At 46.4% G+C, this 27,523-nt stretch overlaps 1 protein-coding gene across 7 annotated transcripts in view; it reads right to left on the reverse strand.

The window, feature by feature from the left end:
• Window positions 1-27,523, reverse strand: part of Nrp2 (neuropilin 2) — a 117,292-nt gene that overhangs the window by 36,499 nt on the left and 53,270 nt on the right. For all 7 annotated transcript variants that reach the window (XM_034499088.2, XM_076931805.1, XM_034499090.2 and 4 more), the window contains exons 8-12: window positions 20,736-20,880; window positions 18,685-19,034; window positions 16,725-16,869; window positions 12,639-12,755; window positions 9,629-9,769 (exon numbers count right to left, since the gene is read on the reverse strand). In XM_034499088.2, the coding sequence (XP_034354979.1) occupies window positions 9,629-9,769; window positions 12,639-12,755; window positions 16,725-16,869; window positions 18,685-19,034; window positions 20,736-20,880 (898 nt within the window). The remainder of the gene's footprint in view (window positions 1-9,628; window positions 9,770-12,638; window positions 12,756-16,724; window positions 16,870-18,684; window positions 19,035-20,735; window positions 20,881-27,523) is intronic.

The following is a 27,523-nucleotide window of genomic DNA, read 5'->3' on the forward strand; positions in this document are numbered from 1 at the left end:
CTGTCTGAGGCAAACCTTCTTCCCCCTCGGCTTACTGCCTCACAGCCTCGCTGTACCTGAAGCTCCTTGTTCTTCCTTTCCTCCACCTAGCCTGGCCCTTCTGCTAACTTCTCTTCTAACCATTCTGGCATGTGCAATAGTTACCCTTTCTTTCCTAACTATTCTAGTATTTGTTCAATACACCTGATCTTACCTTTAAAAGGAGGTTAGACTTTTCCATAGTGACTACCCACCTCCTGTCACTCCTAAGTGGGTCATGTGTCATTCCTATATCTCAGATTTTTAAAAATATATAATAATATTTATTTATCTATTTATCTCTATCTATTTATTTATTTAATATATGTGTGTGTGCATGCTCACATGCGTGCACGTGCTTGTGCACATGAGTGTGCCATAGTGCACATGAGGGGGCCAGAGGACTATTTGTAGGAGTTGTTTTTTTTTTTTTTTCTTTCCACTATGTGAGTTCCAGATCGGGGTTGGCGGCAAGCACCTCTGCCTCAGGATCCGTCTTCTAAACCCTTTCTTGGATTGTCTTGCACACAGAAGGTGGAATATCGTTTCCTTCTCCTCTCCTTAGTCCGTGCATATCACACTACCCTGAGGAATCTTATTTGATGAATGAAAAATGAATGAATGGCAAACACACCGATGAGAAAGAATGGTATGTAATGAGGAGAGAGAATCTGCTAGACTCTGCCAAGCCTTCAGTTCACACAATCCCTTTGCCACTCACTCTGTTTTCCTGAGCCAGCAGGCCCCTTTTAAAGATGAGGTAACCTGGTACCGGGGTCACCTGTGGAGGATCCCAGTAGACTGAGACACCAGCGAGGGTCCCCCTGATCCTCCGTGCTCCTGTAATGTCCATGCCCTTTCCCTTTCTACCCCATCTACAAAGGAAAGCAGATTTGAGAGGCGTCTTATTCAGCTTTCCTTCTTCACAGCTTCACAAATAAGACCCACTTGCTGCCTGAGAATCGCTTGGCGGAAATTCTGTCACTTGTGTGAATTTGCATTCTTAAGCAAAGGAATCACAGCAGAATGGCTACAACCGGGAAAGCCAAATGTGTCTGGCGTGTGAGATGGCAGGCTGCAAGGATTTTCATCTGGGTCTATCTTATCTCCCCACCCTGTCATTAGAATTCAACCAGGCCAAAGGTCCCCCAGTCAGCTGGTCCAGAGTCTCCAGAGCCCACGCCTTTCTCCTGTCTTCTCTCCTCCCTTCTCTCACAGTAGGCTGATAATCACGATGCATGATTTACAGGACCACGGCAGGAATCGAGTTAATGCTAGTGGCGTGCTAAGCGCGAGCAGCTGAAGGATCATAATTCAGCGCTGACATCTGAGCTAATCCACGGGTTTGCAGAGTCTCCAGACAAGCAGGCCTCTGGATTTCACTTAGTTAAATCATTTGTGCCCCACTTGTCTGTTAAGTGCTATGAACTCCAGGGAAGAAAGATGATATGTAAATTTAAGGAATTAGCAGGGACATCAGTCAGAGGGATGCTGAGCTGCAAAACATCCCTGCCTGTCAGGACAGAGGCCTGATTAGAACCAGGAACATCATGAAGGAAAGACTCAGACCAGGAAATGCACAAGGAAGGGAACCAAAAAATCAGAGGACGAGGATGATCAAATTGAGCAGATACTAGACACAGACACCACCACTTTACCTGTAGTTATGGTTCATACCCAATCCCTGTGCAACCAGAAATATCTCCTTCCCTCCCTCCCTCCCTCCCTCTCTCCCTCCCCCCCCCCTCTCTTTCTCTCTCTTTCTCTTTCTTCACCTCCACCCTCTTTCCCGGGTCCTGCTAAGTAGCTCAGGCTAGCCCTGAACTCATGATCTTCCTGCCTGATGCTCTCTAGTGCTGCAATTAGAAATGTGCCTCCATCTACAACAAGCTCATTTCCCCTATGAAGCTCAGAGATATGAGGTCATGTTTCCAGGACCAGTGCTACAGAGTGATGGAAGTAGGCTCTAGACCCATATGGAACTGAGTAAACTTTTTGGCTCCTTGTCACCTGGGGTGGAATGCTGGCTGGAAGCTCTAAATCATTGAAAGCCTTAGTCTTTCCATCTGTACAGTGGGTATAATAAGGGTATTACTGCATGAGGTTGCAAGACGAAGCCCTGTAGAACACTTTACATGGGAACAGGGATATAGCAAGAGCTCATTCGAACTACTGATGCCACTCCACACACTGCCTTCCATACAGACTGAAGGCCACCATAAACCTCAGAGGCCAGTGCAAGATACAAAAAGAAGTAGGACTCATCCTGGGGAGGGTACTGACATTCTTTGAAACAAGATGCTTTCCCCCAGGAGACCAGCTAGCTCCCAGCTGTCTATCATGTGCCCCTCCCATTGGCATAGGTCTTCTGTGTCAATCTACAGAGGATGAAATAAAATGTGATACTGTCTTGGATCGTGAGTGAAACCCCATGTGACTACTAGCACTGGCCAGAAGAAGTATGTGGAAACATTCTGACACCATGCATCTATCCTTCCCTTCAGAAAGGAGCTCCACAGGCCACACTGGCAATGTGTTCTCCAGACCATATCCCAGCTGTCAAGAGCATCTCTAACTCAGTTTAACACCTTCCTGCTGCCATGTGGACACATGTCCTCTGTCTATCCCTGACAGAACACAGCTCATTTCTGTTCTATGACGTAGAAGTATTTCTATTCACAAGGAATTAAGAAGTCCAGGGGGCTGGGGAGATGGCTATGTGTGTAAAGAGTCTGTCTTACAAGCCTGATGACCCCAGGACTGAAATAAAACCACAGGTCTGCAAACTCACCTATAGTGTATCCCTACAGGGAGATGGGAAGACGATTCAGGAAAAAAAGAATGAAAGTTTTTGGGCTAGCCTGAGGTACACTACAGTGAACATATGGAGACTGTCTCAGACAAGATACAAGGGACTGACATCAGAGTTTGTGCACTGTGGTGCATACAAACACAAATAGAGAGGGGAGAGACAGAGGGAAGAAGAAACAAAGAGACAGAGGGGAGAAGAAGAGGGGAAGGGAGGGAAAGAGATGGGAAGAGAGAAGAGGGGAAAGAAGAAAGGGAGAAAGGGAGAAAGGGAGGGAGAAAAGGAGAGAGAGGAAAAGGGAAGAGGGGAGGAGATAGAAAGAGAGAGAGAGAGAGAGAGAGAGAGAGAGAGAGAGAGAGAGAAACAATTGAGACCTTTAGTCTGTGCTTCCCCAGGAAACACAACTCCAGCCTCTTTAAATGCTTCCTTTCTGGGTCATTGTTCATGGAGCACTTCAGATCATTCAGACAAGATGCTGAGCTTGGATGAATTCTGAAAGTGAAGACTGTTCTGGAATATCCCAGCTTACATCCTACCACCATTAGATACTAAGAAAAGTCAAGTACACAGTGGCTGTGGGTTACCTGATAGAAAGAAGTGTGGGCGTGGCGGGGGCAGCATTGTTTTATGACTCTCCTTGGTCTTTAGGAAGGAACCCTTTGGATTGTCATATTGTTGCCTTAATATGATGAGCAGCCAGCTAAGACCCCGCCCTGTCGGCTGGAAGTTGCCTTCTTCTGTGGCTGATAGCTAGAATACTGGCAGTGGATAGCTTCCAACAAAAAGACAATGGAAAGGAAATCCACTCAGCTGCTGAGAGAGAATGAAGAAATAATGTCCTAAGATACAAAATCCCTGTCCTCCTGGACCTGACTTGTTTAGGATGCATTTTGCTGTGTCCTTGACTCAGAATGTCCGCTGTTGCCAACGATACAGAGCAAACAATCACACGGGAATGAACAACTCAAGTTCAAAAGGGCAGAGAGGAAGTGCAGAGGGGAGGGTCGCTCAGGCGCTTCACCTGACGCTGTCTCTGGAAGGGCCTCTTGATATTTCACCTGGCGATTTATGGTCCCATCTGGCTTCAGCTGCTTAAGTGTCCTATGGACACGTGACTGAGGTTGGCCCAATCGCAATGGATTCAATTGTGTCTACTCCCCTTTAACCAACCCTAAAATAAATCACCAGCTTGATCCTCCTGGCTATTGCAAAGCCAAACACGCCATCTGTCCCTCACACGCATCTCCTGGCTAGCATCTTGCCCTCCTACTAGAACAACCATCTGAAAGAATATTTATCTGCAGCAGGAGATGGAGTCTCTTAGTATAGGTCATACTTAAAACATGAGTCAGCCACTCTGCCGGCCTCCCAAGGTCAGTCCATCTCTGCTAAGGTCCTCAAATTAACAACCAGTTAAGGGAAACATTGACTTCGGATGAACTTAACAGGATGTTTTCAAGGTTTATGACAGAACATTCGGCAGGCATTTAAGGATTCGTCCAGGCCAGTCCTTGCAGGCAGCTAGCTACCTGGAGGTATTTTTCGATGTGATGTGTCAGCTTCCACAGAAAGCTGTGCCATCGAGATAGTTTGTTCTCAATTTTCCCCTTCACTATCACCCCGGTCACTCAGGGTTTTCAAAAAAAAGGGGACAAGAGCTTCTCTCTGTTTTCATCGTTTCTACAAACAGGGCTGTTTTCCTCCTGTCTTACAAGAGCTCCCCCCCCCCCCTGCCCTTTCCCGTTCTAGTTGAAATTGTCCCTTGATTATTGCTTGCTTCCAACTCAGCTCTTCCTGTCCTTTAATTATCTATCATGGTCCACAGCCTCAGTTTTCTGGCTTTGTATTTTTGAGGGCTATACCCTATCCAACCCATAGCCACCTTCTTCCCAAGGTGTTTCACTCTGAGGCAGGTGTTCTTAACCTGTGGGTCGAGACACCACCAGAGGGTCAAATAGTTTTTTTTTTAAAACTGGGGTCTCATATCAGATATCCTGCATATCAGATACTAACATTCCAATTTATAACAGTATTAAATTTACAGTAATGAAGTAGCAACGCAAATAATTTTATGGCTGGAGGAACACCACAACAGGAGGAGCTGTATTAAAGGGTGGCAGCATCAGGAAAGGTGAGAGCCACTAGTTTGACAGTGTCTGAATTGAAAGCTGTCCCCTGATCTTTTGAGCACAGAGGGAAGTTTTTAAATTCAAAGTCATTGCTAGCTTCCAGTCAAAAAAGCAAGCCTGTGTTAAAAGCATGAGGGCTCCGGTCTCCTACTCTGCTGGCGTTTATCAGAAACCGAGTCTGCAGCAAAACAACCCCAGTAAACAGTTAACAGGGTATTCTACCTATGTTTGAAGGGATGGCCAGCATGGGTGAAACCTGAGTGTTTACATTCTTGGCTTACTCCCACAGAGCTCCCCTCTGAGCCTCCTGTAAGCTGAGCCAAGCTCCCTTCACAATGCTGTCCTGGTCCAAGTGGACTTTGCCTGTTTCCTTTAGCTGCTTTCATGGCTTTTTTAGTTACCAAAGTCGGGGAGCATTGTAATCACACTTCACAGGGTCAATCAATGTTTAAAAGGGTTCACACATTCCAGAGTGGAAGAGCACGTGTTCCAGATCACACTAGGATCTTGATCAGGAGGCTGACTGGGCAGAGTCCTGTTTATCTCTGGCCTTATCTCCTCCTCTTCCTCCCTCCTCCCCCTCCTCCTCCCTCTCCTTCCCCTCATCCGAGTAGTGCTAGGGACTGGACCTGGGCACTCTAGACACTCACTCCTTGATGCTAGGCAAGTACTCTACCACTGGCTCCAACTCAGCTCTCCTTTTCCCTTTTTGCTTTGAGGCAGTCTTGCTAAGTTGCCTAGGGTGGTCCTGAACTCATTCTGTAGCCCAGGCAGGCCTTAAACATCTAATATTCTGGTTCAATATCGGTCTCTCAAGTAGCTGAGATTATACACTGGCACCACTAGGCCCAGGTCTTATTTTATTCTTTACAATAATAATGACCATAACAGTAACAAGTCTCGATACTATTGGTATTGCTATTTTCTTAGTATACTATTTCTGAGTGACCCCATGTAGTCCTTGATGCGTTGTCCCTTGTTAATTTCTCGTAGTTGCTGGGGAAGAGAGAGTGGCATAGATGGAAAATCAAAATAGCAGCACTTCCAGAACGGGCTCCAGCAAATCCACCTCCCTAACTTTCAGCTTCACGGTTCTCACTAAATCAAGCTATAGAAGCATCAGCAAGGGTTGGGAGCTTGTTCAAAGGTACTACAGCAGTACTGTCTAATACATTATTGTGATGCTGCTTCCCTGCATTAAAAACCGTGGCCTCTGCATCCACAAAATAAGACCAGTGCCACAGCAGAACTGGAGCATTAGCTGAAACAATTTGAACTCATTAAAAGTATACTAGAAATAGCCACAAATAGCTGGCGGGGGTGGGGGGGGTGGGGTGGGTTCCTTACTCAACACTGGAGAACTGGATACCAGGCCCACCTATCATCTTGAGGAGAGCTTCTGTCCTTTCTTGAAGACCCAACACTGATCATTCTCAGAACTCTTACTATGTCTGTCCTAACAACGCCCCCATGTCATTGTAGCTTGAAGACAGAGAAGACAAAGTGGCTTGTCAAGGAGGGTGGGGCAGGCTCTTCTGCTACCACCAGGGGTCACTGGATTCGGAGTGCGCCCATTGGGGTGGGGGTGGTGTGGACACACTCTAGGCAGCTTAGCCACAAGAGCTAAAAAAAGAAATCCCGAGTGGCTTGAAAGGCGATGTTGAAAAACAAAAACAGTGGAATGGAACCAGTGGGTGTCTTGTCAGCCTGCAGCAACTATTACCACAGCCAAAGGAACAGAACTAATTGCTGACTTAAAAGGGAGCAAGGAAAGGAAAGAAAACACGAGAAAACAACTCAATCAGAAAACATCTAAGCAATGTAAGTAGTTTCCATGGACACTTGCGATCAACTGTCTGTGTTGAATTTCAGCATGGCCGTCCCGCCCCCCCATCCCGCCCCGCCTCCTTTCCCTTCCTCTTCACCTCCTCCGAGAGACTTCCTTTTCAAAATTTAATGGCATCTGTTTGCACACTCACTGAGGGGGATGAAGGATGTTGCATCCTTCTAGAAAGCAATGGGTCTGGTCTCTTTGTGGAAGAGCAAAGTAGGGTGACGCAGTGACGTTCAGGTTTGGTGCCAGGCGTCTGCCATTCTGTGCCATTAGTATCCTCCCTGCCATGAGCCCAGCAGTAGCTGATTCCTTTCTCCCAGCTGCTTCCCTTGGGACCCCCCCTTTTTAAAAAAAGAACAAGAAGGGACCACCCCCAAACAGAAAGGGGTCTATCTTCTGCTTGCGATGTGTATTTTGTAAGCAGGACAGTGGGAAACAGAGAAGATTTTTTTTTAATCATAAAAAAAAGATAAAGAGTTCTGAGAGCAATATTATGATTTTTGTCTCCCAGAGTCAGGTTGCAAGTGTCCCTTCACCAAACTTCAGTGATTCCTCTGGAAAAGGAAAAGAATTATTTTCCTTCTCAGCGTCTTAAGACAGGAACAACATTAAACCCAGCGGTTCCTTATGGCCCTAATTTTCTTTCTGTCCTCAACTATTAAGCCAGAAGTTGGAATTCTGCCCATTCCCTAAGCTGTTCTGAAAAGCGCCCCCCACCCCAACTGCAGCGTGAAATGAAGGCACAGACTACCGTTTCCAATGAGCAGCAAGGGTCAAGGGAGCAGGCATTCAGGTGAGGGTGGGGTCTGAACAAATCGAGTGGAAGGGCAGCAGGCTATGGCAGAGTGGCAGCAGAAGTTCTGTCAGAACTGCCACCGGTGGCCTTGTGGTCTAGGTAGGGCTAGCCTCAGACACAATCAGAGGAAACCTTCTCAGAAGCATAGGGAGGAGAAGCCAGGAGATTAGAAAGGACCCTGGATAAGAGATGATAAATCCTCCCACCCCAGAGAGAGTCCATGTGTACAACCCTTTATGCAAAGTGCCTCAGCCAAGCCAAGCCTTCTCTATCTCTCATGCAGACGAAATGTAAACACATACACACATATACCCCATTCACCTTTCTTATATTCAGATAAAAATGGGGGCTGGGAAAAACCACCAATTAATTGGCCCCAGTCTCAAAGGAGAGGAAATGAAATGAAAAATTCAGGCTGGGTTATAAAAATAAGTATTTTTTTTCCCAACGTGCAGGAGGCTCATTATATTAATTAAGCATTATTGCAGAGACTGAGGGGGGGAGGGGGCAGGAGCTGGGACTGGGGTAAGTGCTCTCTCCTGTGCCTGAGGCTGCAGTGATCCGCAGATACAAATCTCCCTGAGCCAGCACTCAAATGCTGAAGAGATAAACACTTGAAATATGAAAATGTTTTTTCTTCAGAGCAGATGTTGTGACCCTCTGGGAAAGCAAGTGTGGGCCGCGGCAGGAAAGTGGCACCAAGTGTTCTTCTAGAGCTTTTTCCTCCCAGTATCCCCAGCTCCTGGGGACCAGAGGAGGCACCATCAGCATTTGGGGTGAGGGCAGCTCTGAAGAAGCCAGTGAGAGGAAAGCCCCTCCCCTTCCATTTTCTAGCCTGTCCTTCGACATTTAGTCTGCTAAATTTCCAGAATTAACCTCCTTTCCTCTCAGAGGCTTATTGATGGGCATCTGAGGTCCAGGCAGGGGGTGTATAGAAACTGAAAGCTAACCAAAATGTTTTAGACCAATGTGTACTGGCTTGTGAAGGCCACTTGTTAAATTTTCTAGAACTTCACAAGCCAGTTAAATATAATCATTGTTAAAAATTAAATCACACAAAGCTATGTTAAATTATATTTAGAGGGGAAAATAACAAATACTCCCAACTCAACATTTCCTAATTATTTCAGTATACCTTGCTCTGGGGGTGATTTATGCTCCTCCTTGTATCCGGTACAATGGAAACACTTCCCCCAGCCAGCCCTCCTCCTGGCTGCCTCAGCTCCACCTCCCAGTCTGTGGCTCCTTAAACCGTGTATTTTTATGGTTGAATGTGGCACACCTTGTCGAACAAGTTTGTGACTTTGTTTCAATCCTTGGAAAGTCCATTGTTAAAGATATCCAGAAGGCAACTGTTAAAGCTTGCTCAGTAGGACCAGCTGATACCTTTCCTTTCAACTTGTTCACAGGGGCTCAAAAGCAGTGCCTATTTACAGTGTCACGGTGGGCTTCTGAGATCTGGTTCTTTGGGGCCAAAAGATGGTATGAAGATATGCCAAGGTGTGACAGTAAGTCTCTTACGGGCCAAGTGTCTGGCTCTTTGCTAAGATACACCCACCGGCATCACATCTGTGGCGTCACACCTTGTACACAGGAGCATTTCAGTTCTTTGCTTTGATTGACCCCAAGAGAGGTGGTACTCACAGAACTGAGTCAGAATCAAGGCCAGCAGTTTTCCCAGTGAACAGCTTTGGAAACAATACCTGCCTTGTTGTTGACAAGAGGCTATGTGACAGTGATGGCTAGGGGGACAGGAGGACAGTAACGACTACTCCCATCTCCTAAGGCCCTCTTAGTGGCTTCTTCTTTCCCTCTTTTATCCTGGTTTCTCTTTCTTCCTAGCAATTTCAAGCTGTGCTGAAATTCTCCGTGGGTTAGGAACCACTGACCAGCCAGTGTGTGTGCTGTTGTCTGTGGTGGTCTGTGGTTAAAGAGCAGACAATTGCCTTGCAGTGGGAAATTCTGAAGCTTGCAAAGGACTTGGGACCCAAATATGTGCAAGCTGGCTTTCCATCCTTCATAGGATGCCTCCACTGCCTTACCTGGAAACGTTCTGTCATTGGGGTTAGCGCTGCTGATCCAGGTGCTCCGGAGCCACTTGGCATGGTCGTACATCCAACCACAGGACTCTTCAGGAAAATCAAAGTTGCAGTTGAATCCTGAAGGAAGTTGCAAATCTTTGTCTAAAAGGAAAAGAAAAGTAAGTAAAAGGCAGGCAAATGAAACAGTCCCTGAGAACAGCCACAGGGCGCTATTTCAATGGCTGGCAAGCCCTGAGTAGGAGGCAGAGAAAGAAGGGCTTCCCTTTGCTCATGCATTTCAGACATCTTGGCGATGGCTGACTTTCGGGTCAGGCTTTGGTCTCATCCTTCCCAGGCATGAAAGCCAAGTCTGCCAGTGGTTTCCATAGTAAGCAATTATAAATGAGGCCACCAAATGGCTTCAGGCTCTAATCAGCCTCCTCTTTTTTTTACCTCGGAGAGCAGACAATTGTGAAAATTGCTGTTCCCTACATGCCAGAGAAGAATGTCTCCCCAGTGCCTTAGTGGAAGGTTGGCTCCCTAAAAGGATCACCTCATCTCCTGCCAGCCTGGCTCTCAGAAGTGATGGGCAGCCCACTAGCACCCAGAGAGACCTGAATGCCAGGGAACTTCTGGCTGATGGAAGGAAAGTGACCTCGGAAACAAGGCTGACTTGTTCGCTATCCTTCACCACTTTGGGACACAGCCCTTATTTCAGAGGGCTTCTTAGTTTGGCATTGCAAGTGGACAATCTGACATATTAAGAGTGACGATGAAGGTGTTGTCCTTGGAGTTGACCAGCTCAGTGCTGAGTAAGATGGGTATTTTTATATGTTAGGCCTGGTGGCACGGGCCTGTGACCCTAGTTACTCAGGAGGACATTGTGTAGAGCTCCTAAGGGTTGGGTTGGGACCCCAGAGGAGGTGAAGAACATGTTCTCCACAAAGCTCTAAAAAGTGACCACATAATGGCTCACCCTGTCTACTTTTGGAGATTGACCTAACTGAGCCCCAAAGTGGAACCAAGTGGGTTATCTCTGGGGTTCCGCCCAGATCTAATTAAGTGGGAGTGGTACGGAGGTGGGGAAAGAGGAAAAATGGGAAGCCAAACTTGGACACTTGCCAGCAACAGAGGAAAAGCCTTGTCAAAGCTGGTAGCAGAGAGGAAGTGGGGTCCTTGGCTGTTTCACTTCCCTTCCCAAGCTCCCAGAGAGGAATCTCTACCGGGAAGGCTGAGAATTCTCGATAAAATGTCTAAAGGCAACATCAGCTGGGTAGAAACAAATTGCCCACCATGGGGTGGAGGAAGTGTGGCTTCAGAGGAAAGAGTTTTGCTGATATCAGCAGCAGGACGTAGTTGCCAGCAGACCCTACTTGTGTGCCCCCTTCCCAAGAGGGAACACTCAGTGTTTGCCCACCCTTAGCCAAAGTCAGCTGGAGGGGAAGAGAACACATGGAAGCTGTCACAACCTGTGGTTTGGGAAAATCCGTCTTCAGCCCTCACTGTGCCTTCTCTCCACAATTTCTGCATGTCTATTTTTCCATTCAAAAATACAGAGTAATTCAATATACCATAATTCCCCTGTAATGTTTATACGCATACAATATCTCAGGAACCAAATTCCACAAAAAAAAAAAAAAAAAAAAATCTTTGACTAAAAAGAAGGGAGGGACCATCAAAGAAACCTCAAATCAAACAAACCACTGTAAACGGTAAAATTATATTAAAAATAAACTTCTGAAATTTTGCAGCAGAACCCTTAAATTTTCCTTTGCGTTGCTGTTTAGATAGACTCCCCATTCTCAAGCCCCCTGACATGCAAATTCTGTGAGTTTAAAGCTATGCATTAACTCCCTGTGAGTTTCATTTTCAGCTCTTTGCCTCAGACACGTCTTGGAAGATTCTCCACTTCTCATTACAAAACTAAAACAAGTTCATTAAAATATCAAGATTTTGTATTCAACTAACCCTGACCAATAGTATCCCCTACCCGCACAATACACCAAAGCACACACCCCAAAGCATGTGCATTAAATTATCATTTTTTCAGTCCCAAAACTTCAGCATTAGTGTTTGGCTTTCCTGCCATTCTTCTTAGCGGCTATTTTTTGGAGCCATCCTTACCATCCGGGCAGTTTCCCACGTTGCCTCCTGGCTGTGAGCAGGCTCCGCAGTTTCACCAGCTATCTACACCTTTGCAGCCCTTCTCAAGACTCCTTGCCAATCTCCTCTCATTTTGTTTAATGAACATTTAATAATGATCAGTAATTTACTGTAAACCGAGGCTGTCAAACTTAAAAGTCCAGCCAAAACTGCCAGGTGTAGTAGAAGCTGTGGCTTCTCAGCAATGTTCCAATACACGAGGAGCTGAACAAAACAGACTTTATCTAACTCGGATGTATTTGGAAGATAAAATGAGGAAGATACAGATTCTCCCATGTGAAGAGATGATCCAAAAACTAGGACCCCTTGGGGTTCCGAAAGACTGGCTGAAGATCCCCACATCCTGCCTCAGCCTGTGTGATCCCTGCAGATGGGATGTAGTCTGGGAGAACCATCCCTGCTGCGCTTTTCATAAATCGAGGTTATAGCAAGACACAGGGAAGTGCGATTGGTCCTTGGACATCGCAGGCCATGCCCCTCCCTCCACCCCGCGGGGGGGGGGGGGGAGACATCAGGTCTTCCTATGACTGTACCAGAGAGGAATGTTCTAGCAGGAAAAGCTGAAATTGCTAGTAATTCCAAGGCTAGGGATGGTTTTCCTTTAAGTAAATGAAGATCGTGAGGACTCAGCCCCTCATCTTAACACTGGATTTGTATCTGTAGGGCCATAATAGTTGCTACAATATGTGAGTGTTTCTAGTAGCCACTGCCTCAGGCCTCTGAGTATTTGTCCCTCCCTAAATCCTTCTGTAAGTTCATATGGCTCTCTAAGCCAAGGGATCCCACGTTCTTGCCTGATCCTGGGCCATCTGCCTGCTCCATACCCATGCCACCCAAGATGGAATAAGATGCTCATCCCAATCCTTACCATCCTCAAAACTGCAGTTTTCTCCACACTCGGTGGCATCCTCATCCATGGGATATGGGGTGGTAGTCTCTTCACTCTTTATGGTGGGTCCCAGCGTCTCCACAGTGGGCTTTGAGTCTGTGTGAAGGCGAACAGAGAAAAGAAAATTGCTACAGCAGGCTGCACTGCCACCCAGGGGACAATACCAAAAAGCCCCAGGAAGTCCTCTCTCTAGGTGTGGCCTTGTGGGGAGGAAAGGGAAGACAGGCACAGAGCCTTAAATTCACCCTTGTGAGCTGTTGGTGGAGCAAGGATCACTTCGGTTGGATGATAAACTAGAGTTCCAGCAGAAGCTTCGAGAGGCATGGACATGAGCCCCACGCTGCAGGCTCTAATGGCAGCACAAAAGTAGCAACCATGGGGGCTGCGTGACGTTGACCCCAGAGTGGAGCTGAACTGCATTTGGGTATCCTGTTAAGAGGGCAGTGTGGTAGGGCACAGATCAACATGAATGTTGCCCACCGAAACCAACAGAAACATCTCCATACATCATGAAGCTTGTTTCTGTTACGTGGGAAATGGGCCCCCAACTCTCTGCGGCTTCATGACTGCTGGTGAGTCTTACTGGCCCTGCTTTCTCAAAACACACTCTTTCACTATGCTAGACAGGATTTCTTTGGGATCAAAATGAACTCTATAGAACAATCTGGCCCTCAGGGCCCACCTACGGATAAAATAATCAGAAGCACTTGTCACCAAAGCCGGGCGGGCGTGGAACAGCAGCTTGAGAAGCCTGAGTCCAGACTGTGTTGGTGTTTCATGGACACGGACAGATGGGAACGTAGATTTAAAGAGACTTTGGTGAAAGTAGTTTGGGCTAAACCTTCTGGCCAAGGTGTGGCAAATTAAAACACCCACTGGATACAGCTATCATTCTGTAGGGATGCTGACTATAGCCGAAAGAGCCAGGCAATGGGCAAAGGTGCCACGGCGGGGGGGGGGGGGGGGACCATGACTTAATTCAATAGACAGAAGCCCAGAGAGCAGAAAGCCTACTCTGGCTGGTTCTTCTAAGAGCCCCTCCCCCCAGCAAAGGAAGCCTAGCATTCCTTAGTAAAACTTCCAACGCTCATAACAAGCAATGTCATAATGAGGAACACACAATAAACCTAGCCCACGCTGTAGGCTGTCGGTTCCCACCTGGGCCAGGTAGGTGACTCACACATCCGTTCATTCACTTGTTTAGTTGCTCCCTCCGTCACTCATTCATCAACTATTTGGGGGAATGAATGAGGTTGTGAGTCAGGCCCTGGGTGGGGTGGGAAGGGTTCTGGAACGCTTTGTGTTACAGAGTTATGAGTGTCTCCTAGAGGTGTCCTTCAGCAAGATGCCCTGGAGAAGCGAGGGCACCATTCCTCCTGTCTTTGTACACGCTCCTTTGCACTGTTGCATGCGATTAGGTGCCTTTGTGGAGCACCTTTCAGGACACCATTTAATAAAGCCAGGAGCTGAGGAAATGGGTAAATATGCTGAAAAGCCTTTTCACGGTCGACTTCCCACCTCTCTGCTATTAAACACTACGCACATAACCTTTCGTGTTTCCCATTGCCGTGTCTGCCTTCTCCTCAAAGTAAATAACAAATAACCTCGAAGCGTCCTAATTTGTGAGTTCAAATTTGTCACCGTGTCATCGAATCTCAAACTCAATTGTAAAGCAAACTATGGGCGGCAAGGCAAGAAGTAATCATTTGAAACCTAAACAAACTGGCTAACGGGTGAAGCAAGCCTGTTTACCTGGACTCGACCCGTTAAAGCCTTTTAGTTTTTCTGTTATCCTTTTTGGGGAAGGAAAAAGAAAAAAAAAAAAGAAAGGAACAACAGGTTGAGTTGCTGACAGAGATGGCGATTTTAAAAAATCGTGCCAAGAACTGAAAGTTTCAGGCAAAGCTGGACAGTTGGTAGGAAGAGATGAAGTGAAACCCAGGGGTGTCAAAGGGCTGACCATGTGACACGTGGGGCAGGGTGTGTGAGGCAAAGCAAGAAAACAGGAGCCCGCCTCTGTACCCACTGTTTGTACTGGGTGCTCCGAGGTAACTGTTCACCAAACAGCAGTGGTCTTCCAAAATTAAAACCAGATGTCAGAGACTTCAAAGACTCAGAGGCTGGGCAGAGGGAAACACGCCCCAGCTCTGATCTTCCAAGAGCAGGGCTGGGCTTTGAAATGGGAAACCTGTTGCTGTCACTGGGGCAATTTGGGGCAGGTTGGGGTTGGAGGGACAATGAGGAAAGAGGACATCAGCAAATGTCTATCTGGCTATCAGGCAAGGCCAGCCTGGGAGAAGCATGGCACAGAAGGAAAAGGGGCCAGAGGGAAGTGTGACTTGACCCTCAGCCTGCTGGATGACCTTCCTGGGACTCAGTTTCCCAGCCTGTGAAAGGGTAGTAGGCTTACTTCTGTGGTTTGTTTTTGAACCATGTAGCACACTTGTCAGTAGACTATGGGATCAATTTAATGGATTAGGATAGCTTACTAAACGCCTGAGCTGTAATCTTGCAGGCTATGCACAGGCTGAGCATTGCTTGGGGATCCTCTCCTTCTGTTACATTTGGCTGTAACCTGCCTGCCAGTGTTGGGCTGCAATCTAAATACTGCCCACTGTTATTCCATGCCATTCTCATAACAGATGCAGGGCTTTGAGATAGACTGATGTCATCCCCGATCTCCAGGTAAAAGGTGAAATCATTTGTCCTAGGCTCTGCACCTAGTGATGGCCAGGGAATGACTTGAATTTAGTGATCATTCTGGAGTGCAAGAACTTCCCTATATGTTCACATGTATGTGCTTGCTTGACAATGAAAGACGCTGCAATGGAGAGTCCATTTAACTAGAGGCACTAGATCAAATGTGGAATCCACTAGCCTAGAAGTTTCTGGATCCTCTATAGTTCTAAGCCTGGGAGTCTAAGGTGGGTAAATGAAACTAGTTTATGTCTGAGGTGGGTTTTTAGTACTGGCGAGGCACAGTTGACACACATTCAGGCATTGGAGAACTCAGAACCCCTGCAAGCATGTATGGGGGGGGAGGGGTGTGAGTCTCCCTCCTAGTGCAGATTCCATAATAGTGTCTTCACTCCCAAGCCTAGAAGTGAACTTGGGCCCCATTCCTGGCCAGCATGTCAGCCCAGGATTCCTCTATGCATGTGTAGCCAACCCACCCCACTCCCCCACCCCCAGGCAACACTTTTCTCCCTGGGAGCCCAAAGCACTTCTCTGACATGCCCTTATTAATCCTTCATGCCATCCCACCAGTGACAGGTACAGCAGACAGGAAAATGGGATTACCTGGGGCCCTGGTGGGGAGGGGCAGGAGAGTGCAGCCTGCTGGTAGCTCCTGCTGGCACTGGGTGGGGCCCTGAGCTCCAGGTGACTCCCCAAAGCTCATTTTGACAGTCTGTGCCACCTCTGAGGAAGAAGCAGGGCCAGTGACCAGAGGCTAGGTGGGGCCTGACTCAGAAGGGTCAGGTCTTTCCAGTAGTGAGCTCTAGGGCCTCACCCTCACAGGGAGAATTCAGGAGGCACTAGCCTCAGGCCTGTGCTACTTGGTAGGTCAGGAGGGAGCTGGAGGACAGCTGCAGCCTGGGAAGATGCACCCCTGCACTACTATCCCTTCTGAGCAAATAGATGCCTTTTACAGCTGTGGCTTTGAAACGAAAATGCTGCCTCTGAGCTTCTGACATCTGGAGGCCAGATTCAGACATAAACGGATTACTTTATTATCATGAGAGGGTTTTTCTTTCCTAAATCAACAGCCACAGCCCCCTGGCCTGAAGAGCTGGGGTCTAATTGAATTTGGGTGGGTGGTGGGTGGTTACGATTTGTTTTTGAGAGACTCCTGTTGGAGAACTGAAGTGATCCTTGAGAAAAGACAAAATGCTTCCCTGGAGAGATTTCTCCAAGTTAAGAGGTGGTCCGAGAATATAGCAGGGACCAGGCAGCAGGTACACAGTGATGTCTAGCTTCACAAGGGCTGACTGCCTCTGTCCCCCTCCTAGGATACCAAGATCACAAGATCAAATGAGAAAGACATGGAGAGGAAATCCCCCTTACCTGTCCAGTCACAGCCCAGGACCTCCAGCCTCATCCCAATGCCTGCTGGTGACCATCTCTCTGGGTACACCCGCACATACTGTGCTGGAACTGGATCGAACCTTCGGATGTCAGGAGTGTCATAGTGCATGTTCCCTTCGAACAGCTGCAGGGAGACAGTTTGTTCAGCCCCCATGTGGGACTTCCTCCCCACATACAACCACACCTAACCCAGAAGGCAGCTTCATGGTTGATTCATAGGGGCATTGCCCTCTATGAGCTTTATTTTAAACCAAGGTCTTTGTTCATTTGGAAAGTCCACGAGGGACCTTGGGATATGGAAATCAGGGAGCATTAGAGTGGCCATTGTCAGGGGAGGTCTAAGCTCCAAATGAGATTTAAGCTGACCTTGGCCAGAAAGAATGGAAGACAGGGTTAGCTGTATCTACCATTTCAGATTCTTCACCTTATTTATTTATTTATTTATTTAGTTAGTTAGTTAGTTAGTTTTTAAAAAGTGTTTCCTTTTCTTAATGCTTGGAAGTCTGCATGTATAAGGTACCTGAATGAGATGGGGTATAGTTGGTGGATGAATAACTTTCAGGTTATTCAATTCCTAGAAGCATGGGGACAAAGGGATCCCAATGGCCAACAGTTCCTGGTTTGCTGACAGTCAGGAAAAAAAAAATGGCTACTCCTTCTTTGGGATAGTAATGGCGTGTTCTTGGTTACAAACGGATGGCCTGAGATTGTCTTCTAGACCTTTTGGGGTTTTTATTGTCAGCAGCAATTCTACCAAAAGAAACCTCTCCTAGATCACCAGTGGGTAAAATTGCTGGCAGAAGTTGCAGTTGCGTGGTTGATCCCATTCAGAGCCACTGTGGGGTCCCTCACGTAGGGAGAGGACCGCTGTTATGTTTAGGGATGTCTGGGCATCAGCCAACTGTAGGCGCTCGGGATCCAGAGCTTTAAAAGGAAGGGTGCTGCCTGAGGCAGGGCATGCTCTGAAACTGACCAAGGTCATTTCTTTCTCCAAGAGTCATGGTTCACTGTCACTGGGGAACCTGTGGTCCAGTTCCTGCACTACTCATTGAAGGTTCTGGTTTCCAAACTCTGAGTCTATCCGAGGCCCTGGAACTGTGATCTGGAAGTTCATATCACTGTAAAACCTCCAACTTAGCCCTTGCCTGTGAATTCAGAAAGCAATACCTTGGCTATCATCGGAAGGAGTCCTTGTTAAGAACCCTGTACTTCTGCAGTCAAATGTAACTTAGAAATGAGGACCAGCTAGCCTGGCATAACCAGGAGATGAGTCTGAAGAGGGAAGAGGCATGGAGTCCTCTACCACCTGGGCCTCCCTGCATGCTACAGTGAGGATCAGCCTTCCTTTCTCCCATGGCAGGGGATGGGCTGTTCTGGCCTGAACTTCTGGCCCAGCATAAAATTCTCTTTCTTCTTTCAAACTCAGTGTGAGAGGCAGGAAAAGATCTGAGCAATCAAGACTAAGAAAATACGAAGGAGCATAACGTTCAGAAAAAACAGTTATTTTTGGAAGTAATTCCCAGTTTCTATAGTTTGGTCTCCAACAACCACATCCCCTTGGGATGTCTGGACCATTTCAAGGAAACTTTATCCAGAAGAGGCTGTGAAGGGTACCAAACTTTGTAAGCAGGCCATGTTAAGAAATCCAACTTTTGGTTTCTGAATCATCGCTTAAGCACCGATATACAGTGTGTCCCTGCATAAGCCTCAGTTCTGTCATAAAGAATAGACTTCGTAGAAAGATTATGGGGATTAAGAATGAGTCTAAGTTAAGCAGCTAGGCCCTGTGCAGCATTGTGTCTTGGTTGATACTTGTTTTGTTGTGATGATGGTATTTGATGGATAGCTACTAGGTGGGAAATCAGTACCCTAACTGCCTGTACCCCATTTAACCCCTCTGTTTAGAATAGCAGGAGAGTTTTCTGTGAACACAGCCTACCTTTGCTTGCTGAGTCCTAGAGTCCTGGATATATTCCCAGTCCTTGCCATTTAGGCTGTAGGAGACTTTGAACTTGCGTACAAACGCCCTGGCTTCCACCGCAGTGATGCTGTCTCCTCCACGGGCTCCCTGGATGATGACACCTTTCACTGTCTTGGGTGTCCCCAGGTCCACCTGAAGCCATTCTTCACCTGGCTGGGCTTGAGGGTTCCGAGGGAACCATCCAGAGCGGCTGCTAACCAGGCGGGCAGCACTGGGGCTCCAGAGGTACTCTCGGGTGGAGGAGGCAGAGATCTGGGTATCAGCAATGAGGCCCGAGAGCATCCCCAACATGCTGGAGCAGGGTGCATCTAGGAGACACAAGGAGGATGCGTGAGATCTACTAATTGAAGCCCACCCACTAAGCAGCTGTCAGGCCATCAGGTCACGTGCTGATTTATTTTATTTTGCATGTTGAGGCTGTCTAGCACTGTGATTCAGAGCCTGATCTTGGACTCAGGTTATATGCTCACTCTGCACTTACTTAGCTGTATAACGTTGATCAAGCATCGAGCCCCCAACGTCTAAAAAAAGTGCTCTTGAGCAGTGCCTACCTGTCGTGAGGGCTCACCTCAGTGCAGGCCTTAGAATAGTACTGGCACAGCTAAGTACACAGTGGCTGCTAGCCATATGAATTGATGGCTCTGACCAGGGCTTCTGAGAATGTGTTTTGGCACATTTATCCGTGACACCAGTCCCCACTGACTCTCTCATGGACAGCGAGCACAGTGGAAGATCATTTTGCCTACAAGATTGGCTTGTAGCATCCTGGGTACAGGTCCTGGTTCTATCCCCTTCTGGATGGATGATGATTAGGGTTAAATTATTGCCTTGCAGAGTCCATTATCCTCAACAGAGTCATCTTAGGCATTGTGAAGAACAGGCAGCATCATGTACAGGAGAGAGTCATGAGAGATGCAGAGAAGGCGCAGACACAGGGAGCTTGAACCGGAAACTGTAAGCAGGGTCATTCAATGGTGTGCTCTTAGATAGAGATGGAGTGAGGAGAGGTAGGCAGGTAGGTGGACGGACAGTGAGGACTCTTCCATGTCAAAGAAGCAGCTTGCCTTTCTAGGTGGAGTTCAGAGTGGAAACGACTGATCTGTAAATACTCACACTGTTGCTGGTTTACTCACCACGATCTTACAACTGTACCAAAGGCCTCAGCTCCTACTCTGGTGCTCTCCACTGTGCACGCCTTGAGTCTCAGCCCATGCTCGCACCATTACTCCTTCAGATCCACTCCTCATACACTGTCTCTGCATTCTTTTGCTACAGTGCCGAGTATGCTTTCTAGTCACTCTTCAGCAGGCAATGTCTGGCTTATCTGCCCTCTGACTCATCCTCACTGAAGTATTTCTTGACCTGCCGGGCTATGTCAAGTCTTCTGTAGAATGCCTCAGGGATCACGAGGCCCTTTCTGTCTCCAGATAATCTTCACAGCTTTCTGATTTTACATTTATTTACCATCTTGCTTGCCATTAATTCATCCATCCAACTTGTCCATAGGCCCACCATGGCTTGGGTCTGGCATGCTCCCACTGTGTCTATAGTGCCCTGTCTAGATCTTGGTTTGTACATGAGGCAGCAGAGAGCATCATTTGAAACTCAAGTTACCTAGGTTACCATGGCACCATCACTTACTGGGGACTTAGTTCTTTTTAACTCTTGGTTTCCTATTGTGCAAAGCGAGGACAATGACAACACTTATGCCATGGAGTCCTAATAAGAATAATAAAAGATAGCATACGTAAGGTGGGACTGCAATCTGGTATCAACTTAGCACTCAATGTGTTTTTAACCAGTAGGAATAAGCATGGGCGTAATAAAAACATATTGGATGAATGGATGGATAAATCCATGACAAGATTAAGTCTGGTGGAACTTGAGCCTTTGAGCCAAGCCTTTTGGGAAGGTCACATGGCACAACCTTATAGATTCGGAAGGAGAGGAGAAGCCTAGGATGCAACTGGCTCGCTTGTTTCACCAGAAACACCCCTCCCTCACCTCACCTGTGACCCGGCAGCCAAAGAGCTCCAGTCGAAGGGCAATGCCCAAATGCCACGTCTGCGGGCGGATCCTGATGAACCGAGTCAGCAGCGGCGTGTGGAGCTTGTTCAGAACCACCTCGGTCGCATCATTGTTAGCCTGGAATATCTGCAAAGTAAGACACAAAGCGGTGCCACTGAAATCCTTGTTTATGAAGGGAATGCTTGAGCAGTCACTGAAAGGGGCAGGAAAGCTCCACAAGCCTAAATACCGCCAGTGGCTTTGTTGTGTTGGGCGTTTTGGAATCACTGTGGAAAAAAAAAATTAGTTTCTCATCCTGCTCTAACTGGAAAACAAAGGATGAACTTTGCAAAAAAATTTTGGAAAGAAGGGATATTTTGCTTCTGGGCTGAGAGCAAACAGAGGAAGGAGATTGTGAAAAGAAAAGACTTCAGAAGCTAATGAGGAGAGGGGGAAAAGCACAGTTGTTACAAAGGAGGTGGGCATGTCATCTGTCAGGGCCAGCAGACCTCACACACTAGCTTGAACTTGACACACACTCTTCCTCGTGTGACAGGCACACAGGGCTACTTACAGGCAGTTTGGAGCTGCAAGGCCCTTCACTGTTGTTTTCGTTAGCTCCTCAGACACTTCCCCATTCTGAGTGAGCGAGAGGGTGAGGGCTACCTTCTACCCCATCCCTCCTGTCAGTCAACACTTTCCTTGGTTCTCTCTGCTCTTTATTATAGGGCCAGGGTTGTAGACAGCCTCTTAAGAGTTGTTCTCCAGCTTCCTCTCACTGTAGCCCCCAGCCTGTAATGAAATCCATCCCTGTCCCCAGCTGACCGGGGCCTCTTATGGGCGGAAAGGCTTTTTGGAGTAGCTTCTGACCTAACATGGTAGGCACAAGCCCTGGCTTACCAGATGGCCCAAATCAATAACTGCCATATGGACCTCATGTATCTGTATGTTCTTCATTAAAAATAAGTAACCAGAGCAAGAATATGTGAGTTTAGTTTCCCTGAATGGGGTGGATGGAAAAAAACCAAGCAGCTGACTGTCACTTCTAAATCATGTCTGCTATACATCTAATAACCATGGGACCTTGTGTATCTACTCATGGCCAATCTTCCTGGACTAGCATTGTCTCCTGCTGTGTCTAAGCCATAGACAGTTTGGGGAAAAGAGAGACAGAAAACGAGTATATCTGAACATTTAGGAAGCTGGACACTCTCAGCACAATGACTGAGTACCACACTTACAAGAGAACTGCTGTGTGGATCTGCGACACTCAACTCTATGGGTCCTTGGTTAACCCTTAGCCCGGCATGCCAGCTGGTGGCTAGGAGTCCTCATGCCCACTTATCCCGTCATGGTTTAAACAGAAGTAAAGTCACAGACTAGGGATGTGACCCCATGATAAGTTTACAATCCCACAATAGAGTGGTTTTGGGAACAGCGGAGTATCACGCAAGCTCATAGGCAATCAATGCTGTACTCTCTAAACTGTGAACCTTACCATTTGGCAACCCCGGACCCACAACATTTTCTATTTGCTAAGGTCAGAAAATAAGAGAGGCAGTTAAGTAAGAATGTCCCACAGATGACAGGAGTAGAGGATAGAAGGTTTTACACCCTCTGTAACCAAATGAAGTCAGCTAAGCAGCTCGCTCTACACAGAAAACAAATGCAAAAACAAGCCAAAGCAATAACATCAACAAAATGGGTGTCTTCAGTCCATTGTGCTAAACCCACAAGATGAAACCCACCAAATCTGTGAGAATCCTACTCAACTACCCTGCTCATTGTTCCCTCTTTTCCTAGGTAGTTCTCCCCTGGATTCTAAGGCAATTGGTGTCCACTCCTCTTGCCCAGGCTTGATCCTGCTGCTGCCTCTACAGTGACTGCAGACAGGGAGTGAAGAGACTAGACTAGCAAAGGAAGAGGCAGGACCTGGAGGGAGATAGGCCAGAGCCAGCACAAGGCAGAAGGCCTGTGGGGAGAGCCACCTGACCCTTTCAGAGCCTCATCTTTGTGTGGAGAATCAGGTCCAGGAAAGACCTGGCCTTGTTATTCGTTCGCATGTTGACAGTGATTCTACTGCACTGAGGAAAGGCCTGGAGGAACTGAGTCCAAGTAAAAGAGATGAATCAGTTTTCCTTTAGAGTTGAGCATGCAACAGAGTTTGTTTTGTTTTGTTTTGTTTTGGCAAGGGAGCAGCAAAAGAAACGCTTTGCTGATTTCAGACGGGTGCTGTGAGCAGTGGGGGGCCACCTCTGGATGTTCCCTGTGGATGGTGATGGTGACTGTGTGTGGCCTTCATCCAGAGATCCTAAGCAATTTAGTTGGCACATAAATACGTAATTGGAGAGCTGAGAGGATCTGAACTTGTACACAGCTGCTAGTCCACAGCCCATATACCATGCTGGAACCATTTAGAAACACAGTATGTTTTATACATTTTTAATATCCAATTTTATCTTATCTGAACCCCCTGATTTCTCAGCCTTGGTATATACTTCTAGGAAGCTTTTGTTTTGTTTTTCTCCTTCTCTTTCTGCCTTTTCTGGTTCAGGGTCTTACTTTGTAGCTCAAGTTGGCCCAGAATTGATTTTGTAGTTTAGTCAAGTTTGAACTTGAGCTCCTCCTGCCTTAGCTTCTTGAGTCCTGGGATTGCAGGCACATACCTCTGTGCCTAACTCTCAACCCTCCCTTCTTAGAAAAATGATTAAATAGCTAGAGTAAGTATCCTTCGAGGTGGGCAGTATAGGCAGAAATGTGCTGCATGTGGGCCCTGGAATGCACACACTCAGATGCACCTGCCAAGAGAGGTTGAGCTTTCCATGGATGCATGTGACCATGAGCTTTGGATGAAGGTCCTCAAACTCCACCTCCTGTAGCTTCAGTCAGGCTGGGATAAAAAAAAAAAAAAAAAAAAAAAAAAAAAAAGAAAACAAAAACAAACAAACAAAAGAAACCACGACTGATCTGTGTGTCTCACATGGAGCTCTATTCTGCTGTTCAATTTTTGTTCACTCCCAATCTCTGGAAGCAAACAATGCCCCTTGGAATTTGGGTTCCAATTATTCTTCACATTTTCAAGTTTAGTTTCTTTCTGCTTTCTTTTTTGGCTTTTGACCTTGTACTTCTGCCTGCCCTACGTCCAGACTCTCTGCAGAGGAAGCATCATCTTTTCTGAAAATTTCTGCACACCTTCCACTCTGAGCGTGGCAGAGAGAATAAAACAAATCCTGTCACGTAATCAGGAGCCTGGAGCCAGGCTCTGCTGCTAATTAGCTCATAAGGTAGGTAAATATCTCTGTCTCCCTCGGGCCACAATGTCCTTCACTGTTAAGTGGGGGCTCTGCATGAGTTGATTCGCTAGACCCTGGCTGGCCAGCAGACTCTAAGCCTTTCTCCACAAGAGTCTTCTAGTTTGAACTTCTCTCAGAACATCCACATTGTAAAAGGGCACTTGAATGACCCATTGTTCCTTACAACCTAAGTGCTTTTGTGGCCAATTGCTATGGATATTTAATTCAATCCAAATGGTGCCCAGAACACGTGGTGAGTACTCCATTCACAGGCAGGATATACCTTGTTGATGTGTTGGTTCAATAACAGTTCAAATTATTAATAACTAAGAGTAATGAATAACAACGCCTTAGTCCTTATGTACTGTCTTTGGCCCAAAGATATCAAAGTGCAATTTATGAAAATCCATTTTTAATGAAATATTAAGCAGTTTCTATTTCTCCTGACCCAATGGATTTACAAGGTCTCTATTTTTCTCCCTGCATCTCCCCTATTTATAGCTAGTAAATGCTATCATATATTATACATCTTTATGACTTTCTCAATGCTTCTGTGGTTTTAGAATCACCCATCATATGTTTTCTGATCAAATTCCCTAAGATGGATTCTTGGCTTCAAGTCTGGGCACTGGAAAGAAAGGGGTGGTGTGCCTGGGAAATGGTGCCAGGAAATTGGTTTTATTCTCTATTCTCTGCCGACTCACTAAATCACTATAGGCAGATCAATAAACCTTAGATACTTTAACTTCTCCTTTAGGAAGGTAAAGTCATTAGATGCTTGCAAGTAGATACTAGGACCTACCAGCCCTTGTTACCTTCTCCAGTGCCAGCACAATGCCCAGGTCAAATGTTGGAGCAGGAACTAAGTTGCAGATAGTGAATGGGCTTTTGGACAATACCATTCACTCCTAGTTCCTGCCTGTGTTCAAAAACTGCCAGGCCAAATCCTGGCAGTGAGGTGTTTGAAATGGTATAGTTTGCTCATGTATCTTATACCCAGATAGGAACATCCAAGCACAATGATAGAATTTGTTAGCCACTGTTTAAAAAGCTACAAGTTGAGGGGGATGTACATTTTATTCATTTTAAAAGAAAAGAGACTACTACAGCTACTTTAGTACCCAATGGACAACCAGGAGTGTGCTCAAGTCGACTCTACCTTTCTGGAGGTTGTTAATTCAATACATATACGTGTTTTGTTTTGTTTTTTTGTTTTTTTTTTTTTTTTTTTTTTTTTTTTTTTGAGCTATGCTGAATAAAGAGCTTTCTTGAAGTGCATCTGTGCAAACCAAGTCCAAAAACCAGTTCAGGGCACAAAGTGGCTTGGTAATCCATTTGGTGCCTCACTGAATTCTGAACATAATCCAACATTTTCAGATTGATTCTTGAGGCCTCTGCTTTATTTTCAGTGGGACAGAAGCTGAAGCCCAGCAGCATGGAATGGATTTCTGATTTGCACCTCTGGGGGAGGGGGAAGTACCTGCCAAATAAATTAGCTGCTAGCTATCCAACACCTCAGTTTGGTTGTCGCTAACACACCTAGGAAAAGAGTCCACCCAGATTCACTGGCTCAGGATCCCCAGGCTTGGATTTAATGAACAATATAATACAATGCAGAAGAAAAAAATCACTTCATATATATATATATATATATATATATATATATATATATATATGAAAAGAAAGAAAAAAAGAAATCCATCCTTCAAGCAAGACAGGATCACCAATGATTTTTAAGCTCTCCTTTCTCAGTTTCTTGCCCATTTCTAGCAGTAGTCATGTTACTTTTGCTGGATTTCTATTTTAAAGTATAGGCAAGAGCTTTGCAGCCTACTCTAAGACCCTATCCTACACACTACTCATCTCTGCGGCAGCATCCATATGTCTGGGATGGTATAGATGCTATGGGTCATCTTGCCTGCCTCGAGGACAAAGAAGAAGATTCTGGAAAGGGCGTTGAGCACCTGAGAGCAGGGACACCATTCAGGCCTAGCAGCTGTACAAGCTTCCTAAATGAGGGTGGCCCATTGGTGAGCAAGCTGCTCTTCATATGAGTGTGGCACCCGGCGTGAGAAGAGCCTCGACATTCTACCTGTCTCTTCTCTACATAGGGCTCAGCCTATAGTTTATTTCTATGTGGCTGTAAACACCTGAACTCTGCCAGCTTCTGGGACTGCAAAGAAAGAAACAACTCTCAAGGATGATTTTATGCTTGATCCCCAAGGAAGAATTTATGCAGAGGATTTCTTTCTTTGAAATTATTTCTCCTCATTAATAAATGTTTCACTGCATCCACAGCTCTCTCTCTCTCTCTCAGTGTGTATTGGTGCAGATACCAGAGGAGAGCAGTGAGGAGCAGGACAGGCAGAAGAGAAAGGTGGGGGAAACTGGGAAGCCACAGTCACTTCGGCATGGCAGTAACTTATCCTGAGGTGGGAACAGGAGCACCCCCACCCCTGTTGTCTCACATTCTCTTTCTAAGCCAGCCATCGCATCTGCCCATAAAAATAAATGGTTAATCGATGAATGGGATCTCACTTAATTAATTTGCTGTACCAAACAGGCAAGGTGGAGGGAGGGGCCACAGCACTAGGGGAAAATGATGTTGAGGGAATGGGCTTTGCTGTTTCCTGTCCTGCATGTAAGTCATAGTCTTAATATTTCTTCCCTTAAAATTTTCCTTAAAGGCCATAACAAAAATTTTAAAGCAAGCTGCCTTCATTCTAGTGAATGTGGGAACTTAATGAGATACAGTCAAAAGGTATGTGTTCGTGTATGTTTGTGTGTGTGTGTGTGTGTGCGCAGATCTATCTATCTATCTATCTATCTATCTAATCTATCTATCATCTATGTATCTATGTATCTCTGTATGTATCTATCTATGTATCTATCTATCATCTATGTATCTATGTATCTATGTATTTATCTATCATCTATGTATCTATCTATCATCTATGTATCTATCTATCATCTATGTATCTATCTATCTGTCTGTCTGTCTGTCTGTCTGTCTGTCTATCTATCTATCTATCTATCATCTATTCTATCTAAGGGAGGGGAAGGGGGAAGGGCAACGGAGCTCTTTAATAACCAAATGCTAGTTTGTGCCTGTGATGACCTCTGCCCTCCTCCTCCCTACTGTAAAGCTGTTTTTGTCATCAGGCTGCTTCTTTCGGGGTGAGTGGCGGTGGGTGGGTTGTGTACATCCCCATCTGTGTGTGCCTGGTGGGGCCTCTACATTTAATGCAGGATTATGTTACTCCCATGGAGACACTGAGCCCTGGAACCTAGCCTACTAACAGGATTAGGGTTTCAGGATTTGAGACAGGAAAGCATCAGGGAAAAAAGGAGAGGAGGACACTTGGGGACCCAGGCTGGAGGAGTAGCTTGAGAAACAGCCTGGAAAGGAATCACATACACCATTCTTGAAAGCTGCAGGGAGGAACGAAGGCTGATGCTTCATCAGGGCGTGAAAGGCCACTGCATCTGAGATCTTC

The sequence above is a fragment of the Arvicanthis niloticus genome, chromosome 3, assembly GCF_011762505.2.
Source record: "Arvicanthis niloticus isolate mArvNil1 chromosome 3, mArvNil1.pat.X, whole genome shotgun sequence".
NCBI classification, from domain to species: domain Eukaryota; kingdom Metazoa; phylum Chordata; class Mammalia; order Rodentia; family Muridae; genus Arvicanthis; species Arvicanthis niloticus.